The following is a 25,471-nucleotide window of genomic DNA, read 5'->3' on the forward strand; positions in this document are numbered from 1 at the left end:
GTCACTCACCACTCCTCCCACTGGTAATTTGCCTCACCCACACTCACCCCCTCCCTCACTGCACTATTCACACCCACACACAACTGTTCACATTGTCCCAACCTCACAGCCACACCTGTGTACAAAACTTCATCCTGTGTACAGTTCCCAGTCACAGGGTCAGGAACAGAAGGTCTGTTCCTGGCTCAGAGACAACTCATTTACTGTCAAAATTTTAGGGAACACCACCCCCAGCTTGTGCAGTCTCCCCAAACTTAACCTCTAGAGTCCAGGTACTGGACTGGGTGGTGAGACAGACCGACCCCGGGACCGGGTGGTGGGAATGGACACAGACTGACCCTGGGACTGGACATGGACTGACCCTCGGGTCTGGGTGGTGAGAAGGACTGACCCTCAGGACCGGACACACATGGACCGACCCTGGGACCGGGTGGTGGGACGGACACGGACTGACCCTCAGGACCGGGTGGTGAGACGGACCGACCCTGGGACCGGACACACACGGACCGACCCTCGGGACCGGACACGCACGGACCGACCCTGGGACTGGGTGGTGGGACGGACACGGACTGACCCTCAGGACCGGACACATACGGACCAACTGCGAAGCCGGTCATTCAGACAGAGACTCTGGAATTGTGTGTTTTTATTTAACGTTGATAACTGAGCCAATCTGGTGCTATTTAAAAATCATATCTATAAATCATCAACCAAACATTCTTGGAGTAAAAACATTTAAAAACAGTTGTGTCAGACCATTCAATAACATAGGTTAAACTTCCCGACCCCAGATCCTGGGAACTCTGGCTGTGACTGGGATGGCTCAGAGTTTGGGATTATCCCAGGACTCAGCATCATGCCAGATTCCAGGAATTCCAGCAACAACTAGGATCGGCCCAGATTCAGGGAATGTCTGCTCACTCCATGCTGAGAATACTGAAGCTCCCAGGATGAACCGAGATCCCAGGAACTCCGGCTGTGACTGGAAGCACCCTGGAGACTGGGATGATCCCGTGACCCTGGATTACCCAGGATTGTGGGAATCCTCTTGATCCTATGTGGACAGTGCAAATGAAGCATATCCGGGGACGGTGACCCCCCCACTCCTCCTGCGACACACTCCCTCAGTTCCACACGTCTCTCTCTGCCTCACAGCCCTCACCCACCCTGGGCCACTTGTGCCTTTGTTCAATCCCCCTCTGCACAGCAGACAGGAGAGGACAGGGGCATCAGTGTATCCTGGGCCCTGGCAGCTTTGCAAGTAAGGACCAAAGAGCAGACATTGAGCAAAGGTTTTCACAGCAGATAACATTCCAAAGATCGAGGGACATTCTGGATGAAGCAGAATTCTGTGGTGAGGAAGGAAGAGTAACGAAGGCAGGTCTGTCCTGGGACAGTGGCTACGTCCGTGGGTTTTAAAGACAAGCCCAAGTAGTCGCTTCAGCCCAGGACTGCAGCTTTTTGGGAGACATTGTGTTAAAGGTCAGTCAGTAAAAGGAACAGACCGTGTGGGAATTTCTCACCCTCCGCTACAACAACCTCGTTCATATCCTCACAGGATGAACCCCTTCCTCGAGAGGGTGTCCCGTGGGGAGGGCAGGTGGTGGGGGAGCAGAGGGTCGTGCCTTGATAACCAAAGAGTGAAGGAGTGGGCAGTGATTACTGTCAGTCGAGGTTTCCCAGGGACGCGAGGGAGCGCGGGACCAGAGATGGTGCACTGTCCGAGCAGCCGAGCGTCAACACCGTAGCTCCCTCGGAGAGGATGTGACTGGTGACGGCCCTCATCTGTGGAGCAGGTTCCACCTGGGACAAAGTGCTGGGGGCCATTTCTGCCCCATTGGTGGGGTTAGTGCACATGGTGGAGTTGGTGTGGAGGGAGAGGGAGACAACCAGGCAAAGGCAGAGCGGGAGGGGGGCTGTCCCGTAGAGACAGACAGGGGGGCGAGGCAGGGAGAAAGGGTCCACAGGACGCAGAGATATCTTTCAGAGGTTAACAGGGAAACACAAGACGGAAGGTCTGGATAAATGTGTGCAGAACATCGTAATATTCCTGCTGCAGAACAGTAATAAACATAGAAAGATTAATTAAAACATCTGTAGGTTCTATGCGCAGGGTGGGGCAGGGTACCGACACCAGCAGCAACACTCCCAGCTGATGGAGGCAGGATTGCCCTCCTCCCCTGCACACACTGAGCTCAGGATGGGCCCTAATCCCTGGCCAATCCCAACCTGTCAGTGGATTGATTTAGAATCTAAAGGGAACAGTAACAGTCCGTCACTTGGGGGGTGGGGGTCCCCAGCAGAGCGGCCCCGGGGAAGGGCAGCGCCCCCGAGGTGCGTGTGTGTGACCTAGGTCGGTGGTGGCGCTCAGCACGTGTCCGAATCACTGTCAGCCTGTGCCGCACACGTCTCCATCCCAGGGTCCATCTCCAGAGGGTTCCCAGCACACTCCGGCAGGATCTGCAGGGGTGGAATTCAGGAAGAAATTAAAGGTTCCGCCTGCACAAGGGATCGTCCTGCACCTCCGCACCCTGACCAAGGTACGCAGGAATACAGCGCACAGCAACTAATCTGTGCACAGCACGATCCCACAGAGGCCTCATCATCACAACCAGATGTGTCTGCAGTCATTGACCAAGGGACAGAGATCGGCTACAAGACTCTGGTGAGGATTCTCCTCCCTCGCGCCTCCCCCCCCCCCCCCGAACCACTGGAATCTTCCCAACCCACCAGGAGCAGACAGGGCCCTGAGTTACCATCTCATCAATAGGACCCTCCCTCAGTACTGACCCTCCCACAGTGACCCTCCCTCAGTACCGACCCTCCCTCCCACAGTGTGACCCTCCCTTAGTACCGCCCCTCCCACACCCACTAGGACTGAAGCTGACTCTGCCCTGTTGGGTCACTCGCTCCCAACATCCGCCCTGCCGGCTGGGAGGGCCAGCGTACCTGGAATGGACTGCTGACTCCGACGATGGACTCCATGTTGCTGCTGTAGTAGCAGAGAACAAACTCCCCTCCAGCAGCCGGGATCTCCTCACCGTTCAGGTACACCTGGCAGACAGAGGCAAACACTGGTGTTAGAGCACAGCGGGGGAGCACCTCTGCCCTGCGCCACGTCGGTGGGCTGACAGGGGCAATGGATGGTCCCACCCCGACCTGGCTGTGAGTGGAGGTGTTGGCACATTGCATGACCTCCACTGCCCTCCAGCCAACACACCTCAGCAAAATAGTCGGACAGGATCTCCCCATCAAAGCCACACTGACCATCTTCAATCAATCCCAAGCCAAGGTTAACCCCGTCCCTCAGGGTTTGTTCACCTGGGGGGTGGGTTCGAACCTGGAACACACTGCCCGTGGGGGTGGGAGAGGAAGGAGGGCAGAGACTCCCACAACACTGAAGTGTCTGGATGAGCACGGATGCCTGAGGCAGGGGAGGGTGAGGCCCAGTGCTGCCCCAGGGGATTATATTGAATGTGGGCATGGACACGATGGCCGAATGGCCTGTGTGCCATACGGCTCCATTTTGCTTTTATTTCAAAAACAGACTTTATTCGTGATAAAAAATACACACAAGGGAAGAAAACAGTGCCAAAAACTTCTGCATTCATGGTTGTTACATTCAGTAGTGTAAACTTTAAAGAGAAAACACAGACAGCACCATTGCCCTGCACAGTGGCCCCCTGGGGTGAGCCCCTTTCATCGTTCAGGGGGCTTCCCCACCCACCTCTGCCCCACCGTGTGCGGTAGTGGGAGGAGCCCAGACTGTGGACCCTTCCCCACAGAGCCTCAGCACTGGCTGCCCCGAGCTTCAGTGAGTCCCTCAGCACGGACTCCCGCAGCCGGGAGTTTTATTTAAGGGAACAGACGGAGCCAGTCAGCTCCTCCAGGGAGGATGACTGATCCAGGCTCTCCCACTTGCTGTCGTCCTGCACCTTTGAGCTAGAGGACAGGAAGTTTTGGGAGGGCTGTGCCGTCTGTGGTCTTACTGTCACACAGATCGGCACAGAAAGGATCGACAGATCTTCAGTATGTCCGTCTGTGAGGATGTTACTGAGCCGTCCGCTTCCTCAAGGCTGTGGATCACAGAGCTCCCCTGTGAACCTTTCGGAAGAAGAAGTGTGAGCCAGTCTCATCCTGATCCACAAAGCAGACCCTGGATCTGAAAATGACCTTGGAGGATTCGGAAGCAAAGAGCGCAGCTTGCCGGCTCTTCACCTCTCGGAGTTCCTCCCTCACTTCCTACCCCCCTTGACTGCAGGAGGAGGAGTTGCTGCAGGTCTGTCTGGAGCTGGCGCAGTTGCCTCTGGCTCTGTCTTGCTCTCTGAACACCTTGGAGGATGAAGAAACCTCTTGACGTTCTCCTTGGTCTCTTCCGCCAGTGAATCGGGGAGTCAAAGAGGGGTTTCACGATTCTCCAACCTGTGTAATCCCTCTTCAGTTCCTCCATGTTCTCTGGGGTCAGCAGCTTGATGTTCAACTCCCACCTCCCCCTGCCTGCCTCCACGTCCTCCCGTAGGTGACAGGGGGCACGAGGGAGGCAGTGGTCAGAGAAGAACACCGGCGTGACGGTGGATCTGACCGTGCCTGCCTTTGATGTGAAGGGGAAGTCTATCCGGGACCGGACTGAGCTGTCCGTTCCGGTCCACGTGTGCTCCACCTGCGGGGGTGCTGCAGGATTTGGGGGCGATTGGCGGCAGGGGTTCTGCAAACTGGATAAACATACAGGGTGAAAGGAACAGGGCTGGGGGGAGGGAGGGTGGGGAGGGGTTTATCTCACCTGATAAATGTCCTCATGAACCGTCAGCTCATCGTCCTTCACCCAGAGATACGTCACATAGTCTCCGTGACTTCGGAATCCCATCTGTGATAGCAAAGGTCATCAGTGGCAACCCCTCCGACCCAGACACCCACCTCGCCCATCCAACTCACCCTCCCACAGTGTGGTGCTCCTCAGTGGCCTCGGCACTCCCTCAGTACTACCCCTCCCACGGTGTGACACTCCCTCACCCGCCCCTCTCAAAGGGTGTGAGCTTAAGTTGGTTCCTCCAACGACTGGAGTGGGTCCTGCTGCCACAACCCCTGGGAACAGGCACCACCCACTGAGGTAGAGGTGCCTGGCAGGTACAGAGGGGTCCCCACTGTAGGAGACTCTGTACACTTCACCCTCCTCTTCTGGATCAGCCCCTGACCGCCCCAACACTGACACTGGAAGCAACATGGGTAACCCCTCTCGGTCTGGTCCCAGCACAAGCCACTCGCCTCCAGCTGCCCACCCCTCCCCACCTCACTTTTGAGTACGTGGGAGTCATTGCAGAGCCAGCATTGATCACCGGTCCCTAACTGCCCCATGAGGGTGGGGGTGACCCACTGCAGCCCCCTGGTGAAGGTGCTGGTGGGGAAGGTTCAGAACCAGTGACAGCGAAGGACTGGTGATAGATCTCGCTGTCAGGGACTGGGGGGGGGGGGGGGGGGGGGGGGGGGGGGGGGGGGGGAACCTGGTGCTCCGGGTGATCCAGGTCACAGGTTTGGGAGGTGCAGTGTATGAGCTTGTTCACAAGTGTTTCTGCCACGTTGGTGTTTTACTCTCAGTCCTGTCCCGGAAGTGCTCTCAGGGTTGTTGAAGGAATGGCCATGTGTGGCAGCAGCACAGAGGTGACGTGAGGAGAGTGTGCAGTAGAACCAGACAAGGATGCTCACTGCAAAGAATACGCTGATGTAGCAACATGTTTAAACTTACAGACCGTCAAGGTCAGGGCTCTAACGTGACTCAGAAGGCCATTTGGCCCAGCATGTCTATGCTAGCTCTCAGAGTAATCCCATTCCCTCACATTTCCCTCTAACTCGTGACAACTCCCCCCAGTTCTCTGAGCACCCATTCACTCGGAGGGAAACTTTCTGTAATTTAACCTCCTGACCCACATGACTGGGACGTGGGAGGAAACCGGAGCACCCAGGGGAAACCCACAGGGTCATAGGGAGAGCGTGCAAACTCCACACAGACAGCGGCGGAGGTGGAGATTGAACCCGGGTCCCCACAGCTGAGGCAGCAGCACTACCTGCTGTGACACAGTGCTGCCCTCTGCTGTTTGATGCAGGTGGATCACTGGCATCAGCACTAAACCCACCGGGAACGTGCTCACAAACTGAGTGAATTAGAAGCAGATCGAGGGACTGAGGGGCCAGAACCTTCTGACTGAAGGAAGACATGTTTGTAGCAGAGTGTGAGGCAGCCATCGCCAGCGCCCCAGTGATGGGCAGCCCGGTATGTGAAGCAGGAAACAAGGATGATAATGAGTGGATGAATGCCTGAAACAACAGGGGCAGGCAGCCCGGGAGACTCGCAGCTACCTTGTAACATCAAAGAGAAAAAGTATATAAAAGTTGGGAGTGCCAGAGAGAGAGCAGGTGTGATGAGTGCAGGGGAGAGCGCGGCGTGCTCTCAGACAGCCCTGTGGTACCAGTGAGACAATCTGTTCCTGTCTTTCTTAACCTTACTTCCTCATAACGGTTGTAAATTACTTCATAAACTTCATGTGTTTAAACTGACAAATGCTTGTTCACAGAGGAAGTGCAATTGGAACTGGTTGATTATTGTCACTTGTACCGAGGTACAGTGAAAAACTTGTCTTGCAAACCGTTCATACAGATCAATTCACCACACAGTGCATTGAGGTGGTACAAGGGAAAACAGTAACAGAATGCAGAATAAAGTGTCCCAGTTACAGAGAAAGTGCAGTGCAGGCAGACAATAAGGTGCAAGGTCATAATGAGGTAGATTGTGAGGTCAAGAGTCCACCTTATTGTACTAGGGAATCGTTCAATAGTCTTGTAACAGTGGGATAGAAGCTGTCCGTGAACCTGGTGGCACGTGCTTTCAGGCTTTTGCATCTTCTGCCTGATGGGGGGGGGGGGGGGGGGGGGGGGGGGGAGAAGAGAGAATGTCCGGGGTGGGTGGGGTCTTTGATTTTGTCAGCTGCTTTATGTCGAATTTGATTATGCTGGCTGCTTTACTGAGGCAGCAAGAAGTGTGGACTTCTGGAGGGGAGGGTTTCCGTGCTGTGCTCTGTGTCCACAACTCTCTGCAGTTTCTTGTTGGTTAGTGGTGGTCACAAACACTTTATATGAGGTAGATTTAAATTGAGTCTTGAGAGGAGGCAGAGAAATAGACAGTCAAGTTTTACCCTGCTGCTGTAGTCGGGGTGAGTAACTGCAGTGCTGTTGAGCTGTTATAGTGTTGCCCGGGGGCAGAGGGGGACACAGGACACCCATCTTACCTGCCCCCCATGGATATCCCTCCCCCACCAGCCCCCGCCCACCGCCTCCCCCACCAGCCCTCGCCCGGCTCCCTGGATGGAGGGTGCAGGGAAGTTCCTCTGGCGTTACCTTGAAGAGTCCGATCCAGTCCCAGGAGCTGCTAGGATAGTCCTCCGCCGTGCAGTAGGAGATGACGGCATCCCGGCCGGGCAGCCACTGCCCCTCGGCCTGTAGTTCCACCAGAGGCTGAGTTATCCTCTTCTCCAACTGCAGACGGGACAAGGGGCAGAAAATTACATCACCCAACCCACCCCCTCCCCCATCCCCACCCAACCCACCCCCTCCCCCATCCCCAACCCACCCCCGCTGCCCATCCCCACCCAACCCACCCCCTCCCCCATCCCCACCCAACCCACCCCGCTGCCCATCCCCACCCAACCCACCCCCTCCCCCATCCCCAACCCACCCCGCTGCCCATCCCCCACCCAACCCACCCCGCTGCCCATCTCCCCCAACCAACCCACCACTCCCCCACCCATCCACCCCGCTCCCCATCCACCCAGCTCCCCACCCCCACCAACCCACTCCCCTCCATCTGCCCCCTCTCCCCCACGATTGGATGGGAAGGGTGGAGGCTGGCAGCCGTGTGTCACTGTGTCACACAGCACAGGCCCTTCAGCCCATCATATCCATGCTGGGCATCAAATGCCCACCTACACCCACCTAGTTGGTCCCTAGCCTACAGTGCCTTGCTGATTCAAGTGCTCGCCCAGATACTTCCCAAGTGTTGCAAAAGTCTCTGCTCCTTGGGCAGTGTGCTCTATATTCCAACCACCCTCAGATCCCCTCTAAACCGCTCACTCGTGACAAACCAATGCCCTCTGCTTTGGGAAGTCTCCGTTATGGGAGAATGTTTCTCACTGTCCACCCAATGCTTTAATAGCTCCCCCCTCAGCTGTTTTCACTCCAAGGACAACACATCAGCCTATCCACACAATACTCCAGCTGGAGCCCAACCAATAGTCTATAAAGTCTCTGCAGAACTTCTCTGCTGGTACACTGTCTGCCCCGGCAGTGAAGGCAGGCACCTGTGCTGCCATCTTTAGGGACCTAGGTATTTGTACGCCAACGTTTTTCTTATTCGTAAAAGTACCAAAGTCCCTCTGTTCCTCAATGCTCCCTTGGACCCTACCATTCATAGTTAGGCCGACCCTCGTTAGACTGACCAAAATGCACCACCTCACACTTATTGGGATTAAATTCCATCTGGCATTGTTCTGCCCAATTCAGCAACTGATAACATGGTTGGATGACCCAAGACTTGTCCCCCTCACCATCAACAACACTTACTGACCATTCCTCCTACATCCACACCCACACTGTTAATGTACAGGACAAAGGACAGGGGTCCCGGCACCCAGCCCTGTGGTGCACCACTGGTGACAGGCTCCAATCACCAAACAACCCCCCCCCCCCCACCACCCTCGTCTCTCCGACCAAACCAACTCTGGATCCCGTTTGCCAACTTGCCCTGGATCCCCTGGGCTCGAACCAGACTCCCACGTGTGACCTAGTCGAGGGCCTTACTGAAGTCCACGTCGATAGACTTCGTTACTTCTTCAAAAACTCTCCAATTAGTCAGACGGGATCTCCCAGCAACAAACCTGTGCGGCCTCTCTCTGATCAAACCCTGCCTTTCCAACTGCACAGTAACCCTGTCCCTCGGATACTTTTTCAATAACTGCCCCAGCACTGAGGTTGGACTCACTGGGCCGTAGCTACGTGTGACTGGATGGGGCGGGGTGTCACGTCACCGTTAGCTATCCGAGTTCGCATTGCTGGTGTCTTCTGATGAATCTGCTCCCCCTTTCCCTCACCTCCAGACAAAAGGTTCCCAGCACCGGCTTGTGGTCGCTGACTCCATATTCCATTTGGCTGTTGTAGGTGTTCAAGGCGACCCCGATGGGCTTCTTGGCATCGGACCTCTGGTGCTCACTCCCCTCGTCCTGGCAACACTCCTTAACTCTCCAGAGGATACGATCGGTCCAGGCTGGTTTACGTCTCTTTTCACTATGGTGACAGGGAGAGAGGAGTGACACGAGGCTGGGTCTGCGGCCTGGGGGGCCGGTGGGACCTCTGTAGGACCTCACCCCCGGGGAAACCGGCTGTGACCCCCAACAGGACAAGGACCTCTCTGGTTTGGGCCTGATCCGGCAGCCTTCACAGGGAAGATTCCATGTGGCAATGGGTGAAGCCCACGAGTGACCCTGCATCTCTGATGACACCAGGGCTTCAAGGGTCAACACCAGGTAGCTCAGCACAGCGAGGATGCAACTTCCAGCCAGGCACGTTGGGGTTAATGTCAGGAAACTTCTCACAAGGGGATAAGAACCCTAACCCGGGACAAAGGGATGACACAAGAACACAGTTAGGCCACTCGGCCCCCTCAATCCTGCCCATCCTCCAGTGTGATCATGGCTGACCTGCCCCAAGCCTCTGCTCAGCCAGTTCTCCACAGCCCTCAATTCCCTGAACTTTCAGAAGTTTACCTGCCCCCACTGTGAATGCTTCCCATGATCTGGCCTCCAGCACCACCCCATGGGGCAGAGAACTCCAGAGCTTCACCAGAGAGACTGGAGCCCCGTCTCCAAGAGGTCACAAGCATCAACGGGAACCTTAAACGTTCACCAACAGGCGAGGGTTTTGGGGGAGATGGGACAAAGTGATTTGCTACAAAGGTTAGCCAAGATCTGTATGGATGGCAGTACAGTCTCAAGGGGCTGAATGGCCTCCTTCTGTGCCGATGCAATTGGCTCAAAAGGCTAGGCAGACACCCTCCGTTCTGGTGTATCATGTTCGAGGGGCTGAATTTCCTTGATACTCACTGCCAAGACACAGGGTTGGGGTTCACCTGGTGTCGTAGTCTGTGGAGTCCAGGTTGAACTTGTAGGTGGGTTTGAAGAGCAGTGGTCCCTCGAGGAACCCACTCAGCACCGGCTCCATCTTTTTAGCCTTATTCAGCTGTGGGGAAGGAGAGAGCAGGACTGAAGGGTGACAGTATGATCGTCACACAACCGTAGTCTCTGACGCTTCCCCCTCACCCAACCACTTCCATACCCTGGGATCACGTTAACCCTTCGTTACCCTTGGTCACAAGCCAGTACAGATCGCAGTCTGGTACAGAAAGGTGTAGCTGGTAACCAGGAGAGACCTGAATTCCCACTGCAACTTCACGGAGTGCGAGGCAGAGAGGTTTAGGGAGGGTTTCCAGAGGGCGGGGCCTCATCCACGGAAGGCTACAGGTGATGTAGACAAGTGGTGGCAGCAAACACACGGCAGATGCGGTGCGTTGCGGCCAGATGTGGAGATTATCCACGGGTAGAAAGGCAGGGGGTCGTTAAATGGAGAGAGGTGGGGGGGACGGTGATGTACCACAGGACCAGGATCCGCGTCCACCAGTCACTGACAGGAAGCACACACAGACAGCGAGCAGTCCAGGGAGGCAGCCGGCACATTGTCCTTCATTGCAGAGGATTGAGGGCAGGAGCAGGACATCTCGCTGCAGCTGTACAGGGCCTTGGTGAGACCACCCCGGACCACCGGATACAAATCCAGGCTCCTAGACCTGCCATGGAGGGGGTGTGGCAAAGGTTCCCCAGACCGGTCCCTGGGATGGCAGGACACACGGGCGAGGAGGGATCGAGTCCCCTAGGCCTGTGCCCACCCAAGAAGGAGCAACGTACAATGTTCCGGCAGGGCTCAGCTGATGGATGTAGGGAGGATGGTTCCATGGCCGAGGGCTGAGAACCATCACTGGCTCAGGATGGGGGGTGGTGGGGGTGAGGTATTCAGGACTGAGGTTTCTTCACTCAGGGAGTGGTGAGGCTGCAGAATTCTCCACCCCAGAGGGTGTGAAGACAACTCAGTGACCATTGAAGGAGGAGGTGGATAGATTTTTGGACACAAAGGGTATGGCAGGGTTTGGGGAGAGAGTGGGCATGTGGAGGGTCAGCCATGGCCGTATTGAACGGTACGGCAGTCTGGAAGGGCTGCATAGCGGAGACCTGCTTTTCCTATGGCGACGAACCCGAGGGTGACAGGTAATTAGGATACGGTCGTTCAGAGCTGCTCGCCCTCTGGAGCCCTGGTGACCCGCCTCACCTGGTCCTTATCCCACAGCAAGTGGAAGCGGTTCTTGCTGATCGAATCCCGGATGAAGTGCAGTCCGTGGTCCGCGATGCGGAAGTTGAGATCTCCGAACCAGAACAGCAGGCTGCGAGAGAGGCGGCGGGTTAGTGGGAGGAATCCGGCACTCCCTGGGCCACCCAGAGGAACCTGCCCCACGTCCCTCACAGGGGCTCACGCCGGGAGTTTCTGGCCAATCACTGTGACCCACCCCCACCGGCGACTCCACAACGTGCCGGACAGTGAACCCTGCATCACTCTCAGCCGGAAGAGCCGGGCTCACACTGGTCTGGGGAAGGGAGTGGGCGTCGAGGGGAGAGATTCACAAACCACACTGCTCACATTAACGGCAGCACCAAGGAGCTGGGCCAGTTCACAGCGCTCTCCCATGGAAACCGCAGCGAGGCTGTGTGCAGCTTCCTTGGCAGGATCACATGAGGCGTCTGGGCTCTGTTACGACAGGATGCTAATAGAGCAGAGGCTGTGCAAAGAGCTTCCCTCGGGGGGAACAGGCAGCTCAGGGAAACACAGCAGCAAAGCCCAGACCAGCAATCCTGAGGCACCCGTTCCACACCTCACCCCAAACACAGCTTTAGAAGTAACGGGCAGCCTCCCCTCCATGGACTGTCTACACTTCTCACTGCCTCAGTAAAGCAGCCGACATAATCAAAGACCCCACCCACCCCGGGCATTCTCTCTTCTCCCCTCCCATCGGGCAGAAGATACAAAAGCCTGAAAGCACGTACCACCAGGCTCAAGGACAGCTTCTACCCTGCTGTTATAAGACTATTGAATGGTCCCCTAGTACGATAAAATGGACTCCTGATCTCAGAATATACCTTATGACCTTGCACCTCATTGTCTGCTTGCACTGCACCTCCTCTGTAGCTGTGACACTTTACTCTGTATTCTGCTATTGTTTTTACCCTGTACTACCTCAGTGCACTCTGTAATGAGTTGACCTGTACGATCAGTTTGTAAGACAAGTTTTTCACTGTACCTCGGCACAAGTGACAATAATAAACCAATACCAACAAGAACGACCACCGTTAACCGTGATCACGGCGTCACCAGGACCGCACTGAATGGTGAAACAGTCTCGAGGGGCCAGGTGACAACCCTCCACCCCAGTCCGTGTGCCTTTACCTGGTCTGACCTGTACGTGACTCCTGCCCGCCGACGCGAGCCGACACAGCCCAGTGAGACGCTCACCCCAGAGGCAGTCAGGGTCAGGATGACACGCTGACCCCCTCCACACCCAAACGTCCTGCGCGGGTCAGACAAGAGCCTGCAGTGCACATGCCTCACACACGCACTCACTCGTGATCTAGGATGGACGGGGCTGTCTCGCTGGTGAACTGCAGCACGGCCAGGATCCTCTGGAAGCTGCTGATGCGCTGGCTGCTGTTGTTGAGGTGAGCTGGCAGGTGGCAGTTCAGGAAGCAGAGCAGGTGTCCGTAGACAGACAGGCGGGCAGCCACACCCCCTTTGTTACCCTGGGTCGGGGGAGGAAGAAACAAAATCAGTGCAGAGATCTGAGAGCCCACCCAAAGCCAGGCTCTGGGCCCGGAGTTGTGGGGGAGGATGTGGATGGGCAGTACTGGGCCAGGAGGGGCTGGGGGTGGATACTGGGTGGGAAGTTAGGCATTAGGATGGTGGAGGCTGGGATTTGGTCAGTGCCAGTGGGAGGCAGGAGATTAGGAGCAGCTGGTGGTTGGGTTGAGCCCTGGGAATGAGGAGGTTGGGAGGGGGTGGGGATTGGGCAGTGGGGTGGGGTTTGGGCAGATGGGGGGGTAGGTTGGGCAGTAGGTGGGTGGCAGGGGGCTGCAGTGGGGGCTTCATGGGTGTAGGGATTGCTGCCAGTCCCCTGTTGCAGGCAGCACTCAGCAGGAAGCCTCAGGCAGTCTCTCCGGGAACACCTTGGACCAGGAACATTTCCAGGGTGGAGAACCTTCAGTATGATTGGACCCCACATTCCTTGTGGCACCTCACAGAGCGCACCGTCCCGAGGACAACCTGCCCAAGCCGGGGCAAGATGTTTCTCCAGTGGCATGAACCAGTGACTCCCTGCTCCCCACTAACTCATCGACAGTGAGGTGGTGGGTTTGGGACATCCTGAGCTCACTGTGGATGTGGGTGTGGAACATGGTGACGGTCTCACTGATACAATGGAGCTGGCCAGCGGGGTTCAGATCCAACTGACAAACTGGGTGTCCACCACTCACCAGCAGCACAGGAGATCATGTGACCCTGCACCGGAATTGTGGGATCTTGCTGGGTACAAGTTGGCTCCCACAGTTCATCAATGACGACAGTTTAAGATGTTATGATGCATCTCTATAGACCTCTGGTTAGGCCGCATTTAGAGTACTGCGTGCAATTCTGGTCACCTCACTATAGGAAGGACATTGAGGCTTCGGTGCGGAGGAGGTTTACCAGGATGCTGCCTGGATTAGAGGGCATGTGCTATCAGGAGAGGCTGGACACACTTGGGCTCTTGTCTCTGGAGCGGTGGAGGCTGAGGGGTGATCTGTTGGAGGTGTATAAAATTATGAGGGGCATAGATAGGGTGGACAAGCAATATCTTTTTCCCATTATTAAGTGATCCAATACCAGAGGGCATGCATTTAAGGTGAGAGGGGGTAGGTTCAGAACAGACGTGAGGGGTATATTTTTCACTGAGAGAGTGGTGGATGCCTGGAATGTGTTGCCTGATGGGGTGGTGGAGGCACATTCATTGGGGGCTTTCAAGAGGGGCTTGGATGGGCACATGAATGAGAGGAAAATGAAGGGATATGGGCATCCTGTAGGCAGGAGGGAATAGCTATGTCAGCACAACATTGTGGGCCGAAGGGCCTGTTCTGTTCTGTACTGCTCTACGTTTAACATGCTTCAGTGACTCTGAGGAACTTCAGGACATCGGAGGTGGTGACAGGTCCAAAGGCAAGACCCTCCTCCTCCTACCCCCTCCCTGAGGCCCTGCTGACATCAGTATGTGTCTGGTGATGCCAGGCAGTGAATGCTGGGCAGGTGTTGCTGCTGAGACCATGTGTATGTGTGACGGAGGCCTGGGGCAGCAAGGGTTAAATGGCCAACACTGGGACCGCTCCATCACTGGTCACCCCGCAGGTGCCTGACTGACCACAGGCCGCAGAGCCTGGGGCGGGGGTGGTGGCCTTACCCAGTATCCGAACAGCCCGGTGCGGGTGTAGCTGGTCCGCAGGTCCCGGATGTACGGCAAGTGCAGGTACTTGATGTAGACAAGCAGCAGAAGACCCTGCATCCGGATGGAGGATACCTGGGCAGAGAGGTCTGAGGTCAGAGAGGCCTCCTCTACACCAGAGAGACCCGGCGCCGTCTGGGCGACCGCTTTGCCGAGCACCTTCGCTCAGTCCATGAGCGTCTGGAGCTCCCAGGGGCCAACCTCCCCAATCCCACCCCGACCCACCCGTCCTGGGCCTGCCCCACTGCCGGCGTGAGGCCAAACCAGTGAAACAGCTCCTCACATCCCCCACGGGCAGTCTCCAATCCAACAGTGTGGACACTGAATTCTCCACTTCTGGTAAACCGCTCCCCCCTCCCTGATCCACCCCAGCCCCCATCACCCTGACTCTTCCCCCTCCTCCACCCAATCTGCCCATCACCCCCACACTCCTCCCACTGGCTCCCCTCCCCCACCTCCCTCCCGTGATTCCTTCCTATCAGATCCCACCATCTGCAGCCCTCTGTCACCTCCACCCATCACCTCCCAGCTCCTGACACTATTCCCACCCTCCGCCCCTCACCTGGGTCCACCCATCACCTCCCAGCTCCTGCCCCACCCCTTCCCCTCCTTATACTGGCCATCTCCCCTCATCTTATAGTCCAGATGAAGGGTCTCAACCCGAAATGCGGTCTGTTCACTCCCGCCACAGACTCGCCGAGTTCCTCCGGCAGCTTGCGTGTTGCTCCAGATCCCAGCATCCGATTCTTGCTCCCCTCCCTCGGTCAGTCCCTGCACTACCCCTGCCCGGGAGCAGCCCGGGCCCGACTACTCAACCACAGTGGGACGGTGGCAGAGCTGACCAGCAAGACCTGACAGGGGTAGAGTCCAGAACCTCCTCCAGGTGGTGACCAGGTTCATCTCCTCCCCGGTCCTGAGGCCAAGAGTAGCCCACCCATAGGACTACCACAGCAGTTTACACAGCAGGAGCGAGACAGCCCAGGTTTAAGGTGAGAGGCAGGAGGTTAGAGGGGATCTGAGGGGGACAGTTATCACCCAGAGGGTGGGTGGAGTCAGGAGTGTGCAGCCTGAGGTGGCAGAGGCTCTCACAACACCTGAGAAAGATCTAGATGGCGATTTAAGTGCTCAAGGTACAGAAGGCCATGGACAAGGTGTAGGAGGCGCCAGGGTAGTGTAGCGGTTAGCATAATGCTATTACAGCGCCAGCGACCAGGGTTTAATTCCGGCCACTGTCTGTGAGGAGTTTGTACGTTCTCCCCATGTCTGCGTGGGTTTCCTCCGGGCGCTCCGGTTTCCTCCCACATTCCAAAGATGTACGGTTTAGGAAGTTGTGGGCATGCTATGTTGGCGCCGGAAGCGTGGCGACACTTGCGGGCTGTCCCCAGAACACTCTACGCAAAAGATGTATTTCACTGTGTGTTTCAATGTACATGTGACTAATAAAGAAATCTGATTTTACCTAACGGGATTAGCGTGGATAGGTAGAGTGGGCAGCACAGACATGGTGGGCCGAAGGGCCTGTTTCTATGCTGCACAACTCTCTGGGAACTGCTCTGGGCTACGATTGCATCACTCCCCAACAGCACACATCCCATTACCATGCTCCGGAATCGTGGGATAGAGTCACAGCAATGGTACAGCACAGAAACAGGCCATTCGGCCCAACTTGTCCACGCCGACCGGTGGGAACCCATCCATACTGATGCCATCTCACAGCACTTGGTGCATAGCCTCTGTGCCCAGGGGATTCAACTGCTCATCTAGACGCTTGAATGCGCTGTGGATCTCGCTGCGTACGAGTTGGCTCCCACATTTCATCACTGACGACAGTTTAACGTGCTTCAGTGACTTGGAAGGACATTGGGACATTGGAGGTGGTGAAGGTCCCATGGAAGTCCAGGACCCTCCTCCTCCTCCCCCCTCCCCGCAGCCCTGCTGACATCAGTACGTGTCTGTTTTCCTGCTGAGGCTGTGTGTGCACGGCTCTGCTCTCCCCATCTAATTTCATTTATTTTTTTTAAAACAGCAAAGGCGGCCATTGAACCCATCAAATCTGTGCTAGCCCTCTAAGCAATCCCATCAGTCGCATTCCCGCACACGGACAGGGGCAGCATCTAACTACAGAGCAGTGATGATTGGAAGGGATTGTCCCTTTAAAGCTCCCAGTTCACTGTTGGCCCACTCTGAGCCCACCAACCCTGTCAGGTGCCTCAGTGAAGGAGCCCCATTGTGTGGACTGAATGGCGTCAGCTCAAGCACATTACACACGGGCTTCAGAATTAGGGCAGCAAATTCCACCGACACACAGCTGCCCTGCACAGCAACAAAGTAAAGGGCAGGTTTGATAGGACAGTTTGCAGTGTTGGCCTTCTCTCTGAGCTTCACAGAGAATGGATCACCTTCAGATGGGACACCACGGTTCCAGCCACAGAAATGTGACCAGAACCCGTGTAACACAGGGCTCTGCCCTCCTCAGGGTCACACACCGAAACAAACATTGGAGGATTATTGGTGACTAACGCACTCTGACCTGCCCCAGACTCCCTGATCTTCCAATGCAAGGGACCGTCTGTGACCAGACATTGTAAACTGACACATTGCAAGGTGCATGAGTACATAAGGGACAGACTGTAGCTCAGCTCAGCCACCACAAAGGTTCTGTGGGCAAGGACCACGGTCTAAGGTCCTACTGTCACTGGACACAAACTGCTGTGAAAATCCCTTTGTTCAAGGCACGTACGAAGACTGATGATCTGCTACGTGGAGTAAAGATACAAGATTTCTTTATTAGTCACACGTACATCGAAACACACAGTGAAATGCATCTTTTGCGTAGAGTGTTCTGGGGGCAGCCCGCAAGTGTCGCCACGCTTCTGGTGCCAACACAGCACGCCCACAACTTCCTAACCCGTACGTCTTTGGAATGTGGGAGGAAACCGGAGCACCCGGAGGAAACCCACGTAGATACGGGGAGAACGTACAAACTCCTTACAGACAGCAGCTGGAATTGAACCCGGATTACACTAACCAGCTTGGACAGAGAGTGGCAGGGCGTGGATGTTCTGTAACAGATGATAAAAGTTGCAGCTGCCTTGGAGCAGCAAAGACTGAGGGGGGGACCTGAGAAATATAACACATTATGTAGGGCACAGACTGAGGAGATAACAGTCCACTGGAGCGCTCAGCGGGTCGAGCAGCATCTGTGCTAGGAAAGGTACTGTTGACCTTTTGGGTCAAAACCCTGCACTGGGGAGTCCTGAGGCGGGGTTTCGACCTGAAACATCAACGATTCCTTTCCTCCCACAGATGCTGCTCGACCCGCTGAGTTCCTCCAGCAGACTGAGTGTTGCTCCAGGTTCCAGCATCTGCCGTCTCCTGTGTCTCTGTAGATACTAGAAAATGTTTCCCTATAGCGGAGATATCTGAAACTAGAGGGTGGAGGTTTAGGATAAAGGGGGGAGGTTTAGTGGGGATCCGAGGGGTGTTTTTTCCCTCCAGAGGGGAGTTGAAATGTGGAACGCACTGCCTGAAGGGGTGGTGGAGGCAGAGACTCACAACGTCTCCACAAGCACTTGAATTGCCAAGGTGTAGAAAGCTATGGACCAAGTGATGGTAACTGGGATGAGTGTGGATGGGAACGTGATGGTCAGCATGGATAGTTGGGCTGAAGGGCCTGTTTCTGTGCTCTGTGACTCTATAATAACCTGCTGTACCCAGTGGCTGGGGGGAGGAATGGGAGAAGTGCTCTGCTCCCCTTCAAACAGGGCACTGCATCATTAACCTCCACCCCATTACAAGGACGGCCTCCTCCCCAACACTGCTCCAGGGCGTCCGGGAGTCCAACCTTGATCTGCAGCTGGGTAAGTCCCAGGGCCGTTCACTGGCGATGAAAATACTGGAGCTGGGATGTGTGTGGCAGGTAATGAAGTCCCCAGGTACACAGGTGTTGGCAACTGTGACCCCAGCCAGCAGGTATACCTCTGACAGGGGCACTGGGATGGGCAGTGGGTGTATCACCAGGTTAGTAACCCATAGATCAGCATTCACATCCCACACACCATCCCCGTCCCGTCACCCAGTCCGTTTACTGCATCTCCAGGCCCAGCGTGGAGGATCAGAGATTTCCCGGGGTGACAGAGGCTGCAGCCCAGCCCGGAGAGCTGTGCCTCACACAAACATCACCCCAGTTTACTGCTGGTGAGGGCACCCACGGTGGGGAGACCCTTCAGCCCCTCCAGCCTATCCCAGCATCTAGTCAAACTGCCTCTGATCTGAACATGGATCCATCTTCCTCAACTCCATATCCTGGGATAACTTCATACACTAAAGATCTGCTGATTCCAGTCCCGAGAGCTCCAACCGACTCCCAGGATCCAGTCCTTTGTGGGAGAGGATGACATCACGCTGCAAGGAAGAGCTCCCACCATACCCCAAATGGCTTGGGTGTGAGTTCTCAGATCCCCCCTTGTTCTGGATGCCCCTGTCATACAGAATAGTTTCCCTTAACGTCCCATTGCTGGGTGTCAGTTAGCAAACACCTCAACCCACGAAAAACACATCAACTTCAGGCAAACTCTTCACAGTTACTTTATATCATGGGATGAGGCTATTCGGGTCATCAGGCCTGTACTAGCCCTTCACAGGAACAATCCATTCAATCCCATTTCCCAGCTCTTTCCCTAGAATCATTCCCCTCTCCCACATCTTCCCAACTCCTTTCCAAGATCCTCCCAGAATCAGCTTCCAGTTCACAGATACTCCCCACTTCCCCCCACCATCAACCTTCAGTTCTTCTGCTGACCACCTTAGCCCCCGTCCTCTGGTTCTCCACCCTCCCAGCCACAGGAAGAGTTTCTCTGGACCCACGTGGAACACCCCAACTACATTTCTGGCTTGGCTCCAAGCTCTGCAGCCTCCCCATTGCCACCGAAACGCCTCATCAATGGGACCAGTCGACCAGATTACCTCCGCACCCTCCAAGCCCTTCTCAGTAATTTCACCCCTTCAGCCCCAATTTCACCATGTTGGGAGTGAGAGCTGGTTCCCCCGAGGGACTCACCACTGCTGCCCCCCAACCAGCACCCACCCCCAGACTACAGCCCCTCTGTCAGCCTTGCTGACTGCTGCCACCAAGGCTGGGCTGGTACGCACCTTGACGTAGCCCAGGGGAGCCAGGAAGTTGGTGAAGAAGAGGGTCCAGGGGTCATGGAAGACCATGTCCACCAGGAACGAGGACACCTTCGAGTTCAGCTCCTGCAAACTGGTCACATTACCAGTGGTCAGTGCCAATCCCCGCCAGCCCAAGGCACCCCAGTCCGAGCCCTGACCACCAGCCCCACCCCACCCACACACCTTGTCCACTGATCCAGCCACCCAAACAACTACCCTTCTGCCACTGATTACAGAGCCCAGGGAGCTTGGTTACAGCCACTCAGACAACCCGGCTGGGTGCTGTAGCGGGGTGGGCAGTGACCGTGAAGGGGTCACAGGCAGTGGGACCCAGCGAGGGAACCCCCCCAACTGAATGGGGTGGTGGGAGGGGCATCATGGGATGCGAGGGGCTCACAGTCGAGCAGCCAGCAATGGGCCGGGTTTGCAGTGTGCTCACACCCTCAGGAGCGACAGAGAGGTCACACTCGAGGTCAGCACTTGACACACCAGTCCTCCCCTCACCAGTGGTCCTCAGCCTCCCTCCGCCCCCCCCCCACTCCCCCCTCAACCCTCCCTCCACCCCACACACTCTCCCTCCCTCTGTGCCCCTACGATCCCCCAAAGCTCTGCCACCCCACACTCCCCCAAACCGCCCTCCACCCCCTCACTCCCTCCCTTCGTACCCCACACTCCCTCCCATTCCAATAACAGCCTCTTGCTTCTCCCAACAACGCTCCCTCCCCACCCCACTCACACACCACCACCACCCAACTCACCCGATGATGTACATGTCCATCTCCTGCGTCTCAGTCTCCAACTGGAATAATGTGGTGACGTCGTCAGGAGGAGCCGCCGTTCCCACGTTCCACGTAACAATATGGAGTCTGTGCGGAGGGGGGGGGAGGGAAAAGGATGATGGGGCAGGGAGGAGGGCGACATGAATATCCTGCACCAGGTAATAAAACATCACACAGTGGAGGCATAACGGGGGGGGGGGTCTTCATCATCCTGAACCCGTGCTCAACACTTCTCTGCGCTCAACTCTGTTGATTGATCTCCCTCCCCCCGTACCCCCTCCCCCTCCCACCTCCGCACACCCCAGCCGCCTCTCCCTCTCCATCGTGGTCCCTCCCCATTCCACCCCTCTCCGTCCCAGCATTAGTCGAGTTCCACAGAGATTACCCGCTCAACCCTCTTTCTCTGCAGGCTGGGATCTGACCCTAATTAGCAGCATTCCTGACTAACAAACTAAGACACAGGTTCCATCACGTGGGCCTTGCAAAGGCATTTGGTGAAGAAACTCATAACAGACTTATTCATTTCTAGAAGCACGTGGTATTAAAGAGACTGGGTCACTTGGGCACGAAACCAGCTACAGGAGAGGGCACCGGGATTCGTGGTGAGTGGGGATTACTCTGCCTGGACGGAGGTTGCAGCATTACTTCTGTTGTTACTGTAATCTTTAGTCTGCCGATGGAACACAGCAACTCATGACTGAACGGGACGGTAGCTGAGGTGAAGAGGAGAGTGGGCAGAGAGAGAGAGGCGGGCAGAGAGGCAGCAGCTGCAGTTTGATGATGTTGTGCGGAGGGACACACCTTGCTGGGAACAGTCTGAAGAGTCAGTGCAGGTCATCCCCGCCGACCTCCCCCCCCCCCCCCCCACCCCACAGCGACCCCTTCATTCTGAAGTTGGCGAGAATATGGAACAGTGCAGCACAGGAACAGGCCCTTCGGCCCACAATGTCTGTGCCGGCCACGGTCCCAGTGAGGTGAAGGAGAGAGGTGAACTGAGCTGAGAGGCGCGAACTCCCGAGTCTCTTACCCAAACTTGATGGTCTTGTGGGTTCCGCGCACAGTCTTCAAGGGCTCAATGCGGTGGTACTGCTCCATCCTCGACCCCGTGGGGAGTGTGAGGACAGGTAACCCTGCAGGGGGGTGGGGGGACAGGCGACCCTGCCGCTGTAAGAGGGAAGAGCAGAGTGGGGGGGGGGGGGGGTTGAAAGGTTCACTTTCTTAAAGCATCACCAGCTGGGAGACAGAAACTCTGATAGCATGGCAGCCCCAGCATTACCTCTCCCTCAGTGCGACCCTCCCCCAGCAACGCCCTCCCTCAGTGCGACCCTCCCCCAGCAACGCCCTCCCTCAGTGCGACCCTCCCCCAGCAACGCCCTCCCTCAGTGCGACCCTCCCCCAGCAACGCCCTCCCTCAGTGCGACCCTCCCCCAGCGCGACCCTCCCCCAGCAACGCCCTCCCTCAGTGCGACCCTCCCCCAGCACCGCCCCTCCCTCAGTGCGACCCTCCTGCAGCACGGTGACCCCCTAGTGCATTGGAGCTTCACCCTGTAACGTGCTCAGACCCAGCCCTTCCCATGCAGTCTGGGTTCACGTGGTTTGCAAATGAATGGCTGAGATGGATCAGGGAATCTCACGGAGGTCATTGTGTCCCTCCAGCCTGTACTACAAGTCTGACACATTCCTGCCCCACATCCCTCCACAGGCTGAGAAAGCTGAGCTATGTTATAACCTGACCCCAGACCAACCCAACGTCCTCACCCCCCGGGAGTGTTTGACAGGACAGTGCAAGGGGATACACAGCTTCGTCCCTGCTCTCCTCCCGAGAGCCCCCCAAACTATCGGTTACCCAAAATCACTGAATCCTGTCCCATCAGATCTTGATGATTCATTAACCTCTTCCCTCACATCTCTCACTGTAAGACACACAGGAGAGATGCTGTGGGAACCAGACGATGATCTCATTTTTCTCCCCGGCAACATTCCACATTTCCTGCATGCCCTTAATCTGATCCCTCCTCCGCGTGGAGCCAGAGTCTCCCAGTGCCGGGAGCTGTGGTGACCACCCCGACACACCCTCCCGTCAGTGTTCAGGGTCCCTCACGCAGGTGGGATTCAACTGTTCCATGGAGAGAGAAACTTGCATTTCTATAGCGCCTTTCACCATCCCAGGACACCTCAAGCAGTCCACAGCCAAGCTTGCACCCTTGAGGTGCAGGCCTCGTGGTATCATGGGGGCACAGCAAGATCCCATATCATGACAAGATTTACTCTGTACTGTTATTGTTTTTACCTGTACTACCTCAATGCACTCTGTACTAACCCAATGTAACTGCACTGTGTAATGAATTGACCTGTATGATCGGTTTGCAAGACAAGTTTTTCACTCTACCTTGGTACAGGTGACAATAATAAACCAATATGTTTCCTCACACGGTTCAATTGCACAGCAGGAGAGTCCTCACCTTCCTCCAAAAATTGCCACAGCATTATTTTATGCCCTCCTGTGAGAACACATGGGCCTTGGCATCCAGAAGGCTGCCAGAAGTCAGAGCTGCACTGACCCTGAACTCAGACACTGTGGTCTTCCTGCCATTTGCGTGGGGTCACAGTCTCTGGAGGAACAGAAGGAGGATCCTCTGAAACTCATAGGGCTCACTGCTGGCTGCAGAGAGGGGGTCACGTTCTCAGAACACAGAGCAAAACATTTAGGGCTCAGATAAGGGGAAATTTCTGCACTCGGAGGGCGGTGAACCGGTGAAGTTCTCGATCCTGGAGGGTGTGTGAGAACACACGGTCTTTTCCCCAGGGTTGGGGAAATCAAGAATGAAAGGGTATAGGTTTAAGGAGAGAGGTGAAAGGTTTAAAGGGGATGTGAGGGACAACATCTTCACCTAGAGGGAGGTAAATCGGTCATGATGGAATGGCCTGCCTGCTCTACCAGGCAGAGGGGTCTGTTTCCGTGCTGTGTGACTCTGTGACGGACCGTGAGGCTCAGAGTCCACCCACAGCAGAGACAGATAGATTTTGGAATAGGAAGGTAATCACAGGATATTGGGAGTAGGCAGGTAAGAGATCAGTCATGATCTGGACGAATGGTGGAACAGGTGAAGGGCTGAATGGCCTCCTCCTGCTCTCATTTCTTTCATCTTTAATATTCCATTTGGGGACCACCGGTCGAAATCTCTGACCACTGGGGAACGCTAACCATGGATTCACAACAAGCGGGTGAGGTTGGGGTGTGTCTGTCTCGGGGATCCCACAAGTAAATGCGCATTTATATAGCATCTGTAACATCCTTGGGGGCAACAACGTGCAGCGGGTAGTGGTCCGGCGCTACCTGTATGGGGGTTCCCCCGGGGTGGTTCACCCTAATGTGCGGGTGGGTGAGTTGATGGGACGCCGGGGAGAACAGGGAGGGGTGGGATTGCAGGCCCTGACTCGATGGGACGAACGGCCTCCTCGTCTGCCGCTTGGACAGACGGAGAAAGCCCGAACGTCCCGGGACACCGAGCGGGGGGAAACGCCGCTGCCCGGCCACCGCTCTCCAGCCGGGTCTGCGAGAACCGTCCCGGGAGGGAGGCACCGCCGGGCGGCCACAGGTTCGGCTTGGTCGGGAGGCCGGAACGGGAGGGGAGAGAAACCACGGGGCCGGGGTGGTGGCAGCTTGGGTCCGGGGAAGGGGAGGGGCGGGCGGCCCGGACAGGGAGCGGGAGTGAGGGGCCGGACCCCCCGATGAGGGCTGAGGGCCCTCTCTCCTCCCCGGGATCCCCCCCGCCCCCCCCCCCGGGATCCCCCCCTCCCCCCCCCCCCGGGATCCCCCCCCTCCCCAGGATCCCGTCCCTCCCCGGGATCCCCCCCCCTCCCCGGGATCCCCCCCCTCCCCAGGATCCCGTCCCTCCCCGGGATCCCCCCCCCTCCCCGGGATCCCGTCCCTCCCCGGGATCCCCCCCCAGATACAAAGTATCGAGCAGCGGATACAGGCGGCCCGGGACCGATACAAAGTAGCGACCGGGCGGGGCCTCCGCTTCCTTCCGTTCACCTGGAGCCGCTCGGCCGGCGCGGCGCAGCCTCCCGCCCGCAGTTCCCCGGCCTGTCCCGCCGCCGCTCCCGTTCAAACCCAACCGCAGCCGGTGGTTAAAGGGATGAGCCCGCCGGCCGGTTAAAGGGATGTGCGAGCCCGCCCGCGCCGCTGCCGAATTTATTCCCCCTCCTCTGCTGTGTGTGTGGGGGGGGGAGGGGGAAATGCCGCAAGACTTTCAGCGATTGGTCGAAAGCTGTCAGCTGACTCGCGGCCTCCACCAATGACCACGCTGCTTGTCCAAAGGAAAACAAACGGGTCGGAGCCACATTGGGCGGCTCGGCCCCTGGACCTGCCCGGGGTGGGGGGGGGGGGGGCTGGGGGGGAAGCGGGTGGGGGGGGGCTGGGGGGGGAAGCGGGTGGGGGGGGGCTGGGGGGGAAGCGGGTGGGGGGGGGAAGCGGGTGGGGGGGGCTGGGGGGGGAAGCGGGTGGGGGGGGCTGGGGGGGGAAGCGGGTGGGGGGGGGCTGGGGGGGGAAGCGGGTGGGGGGGGGCTGGGGGGGGAAGCGGGTGGGGGGGGGCTGGGGGGGGAAGCGGGCAGCATCCCGTGGACCACCCCCCCCCCCCCCGCATCAGCTGCCTCCAGGGATGACCCAGGCTGGTCCCTGCGGCCCAATGGACCACTGAGCCTTTGGGCCCACTGCTCACACCGGTGAGACAGGTCTGCACCGTCGCTGAAGCTCCAGACGTCCCACCACCCGTTCCCGCCAGCTCCTGGCCAACTATCACCTCGATTAAAAATCACAAATTCTTTCCCTGACTGCAGAGAGTTGTGGACGCAG

General features: G+C 56.9%; 1 protein-coding gene across 2 annotated transcripts; it reads right to left on the reverse strand.

Moving 5' to 3' along the window:
• Positions 1-629: 629 nt before the first annotated feature.
• On the reverse strand, positions 630-24,844 carry inpp5ka (inositol polyphosphate-5-phosphatase Ka). Of its 2 annotated transcripts, XM_052035471.1 has the most exons (13): positions 24,653-24,844; positions 21,641-21,777; positions 20,593-20,700; positions 19,817-19,925; positions 14,624-14,740; positions 12,763-12,938; positions 11,419-11,530; positions 10,169-10,278; positions 9,135-9,327; positions 7,387-7,524; positions 4,781-4,864; positions 2,950-3,054; positions 630-2,460 (listed from the first exon to the last, which is right to left on the reverse strand). In XM_052035471.1, the coding sequence occupies exons 2-13, from the start codon at positions 21,706-21,708 to the stop codon at positions 2,368-2,370; spliced, it is 1,413 nt and encodes a 470-aa protein (XP_051891431.1). In that variant the 5' UTR covers positions 21,709-21,777; positions 24,653-24,844; the 3' UTR covers positions 630-2,367. The 2 variants fall into 2 exon arrangements, with proteins under 2 accessions (XP_051891431.1, XP_051891433.1); XM_052035473.1 differs by lacking the exon at positions 21,641-21,777.
• Between the last annotated feature and the right edge of the window lie 627 nt (positions 24,845-25,471).

This window comes from Pristis pectinata, chromosome 21, assembly GCF_009764475.1.
Source record: "Pristis pectinata isolate sPriPec2 chromosome 21, sPriPec2.1.pri, whole genome shotgun sequence".
Classification (NCBI taxonomy): Eukaryota; Metazoa; Chordata; class Chondrichthyes; order Rhinopristiformes; family Pristidae; genus Pristis; species Pristis pectinata.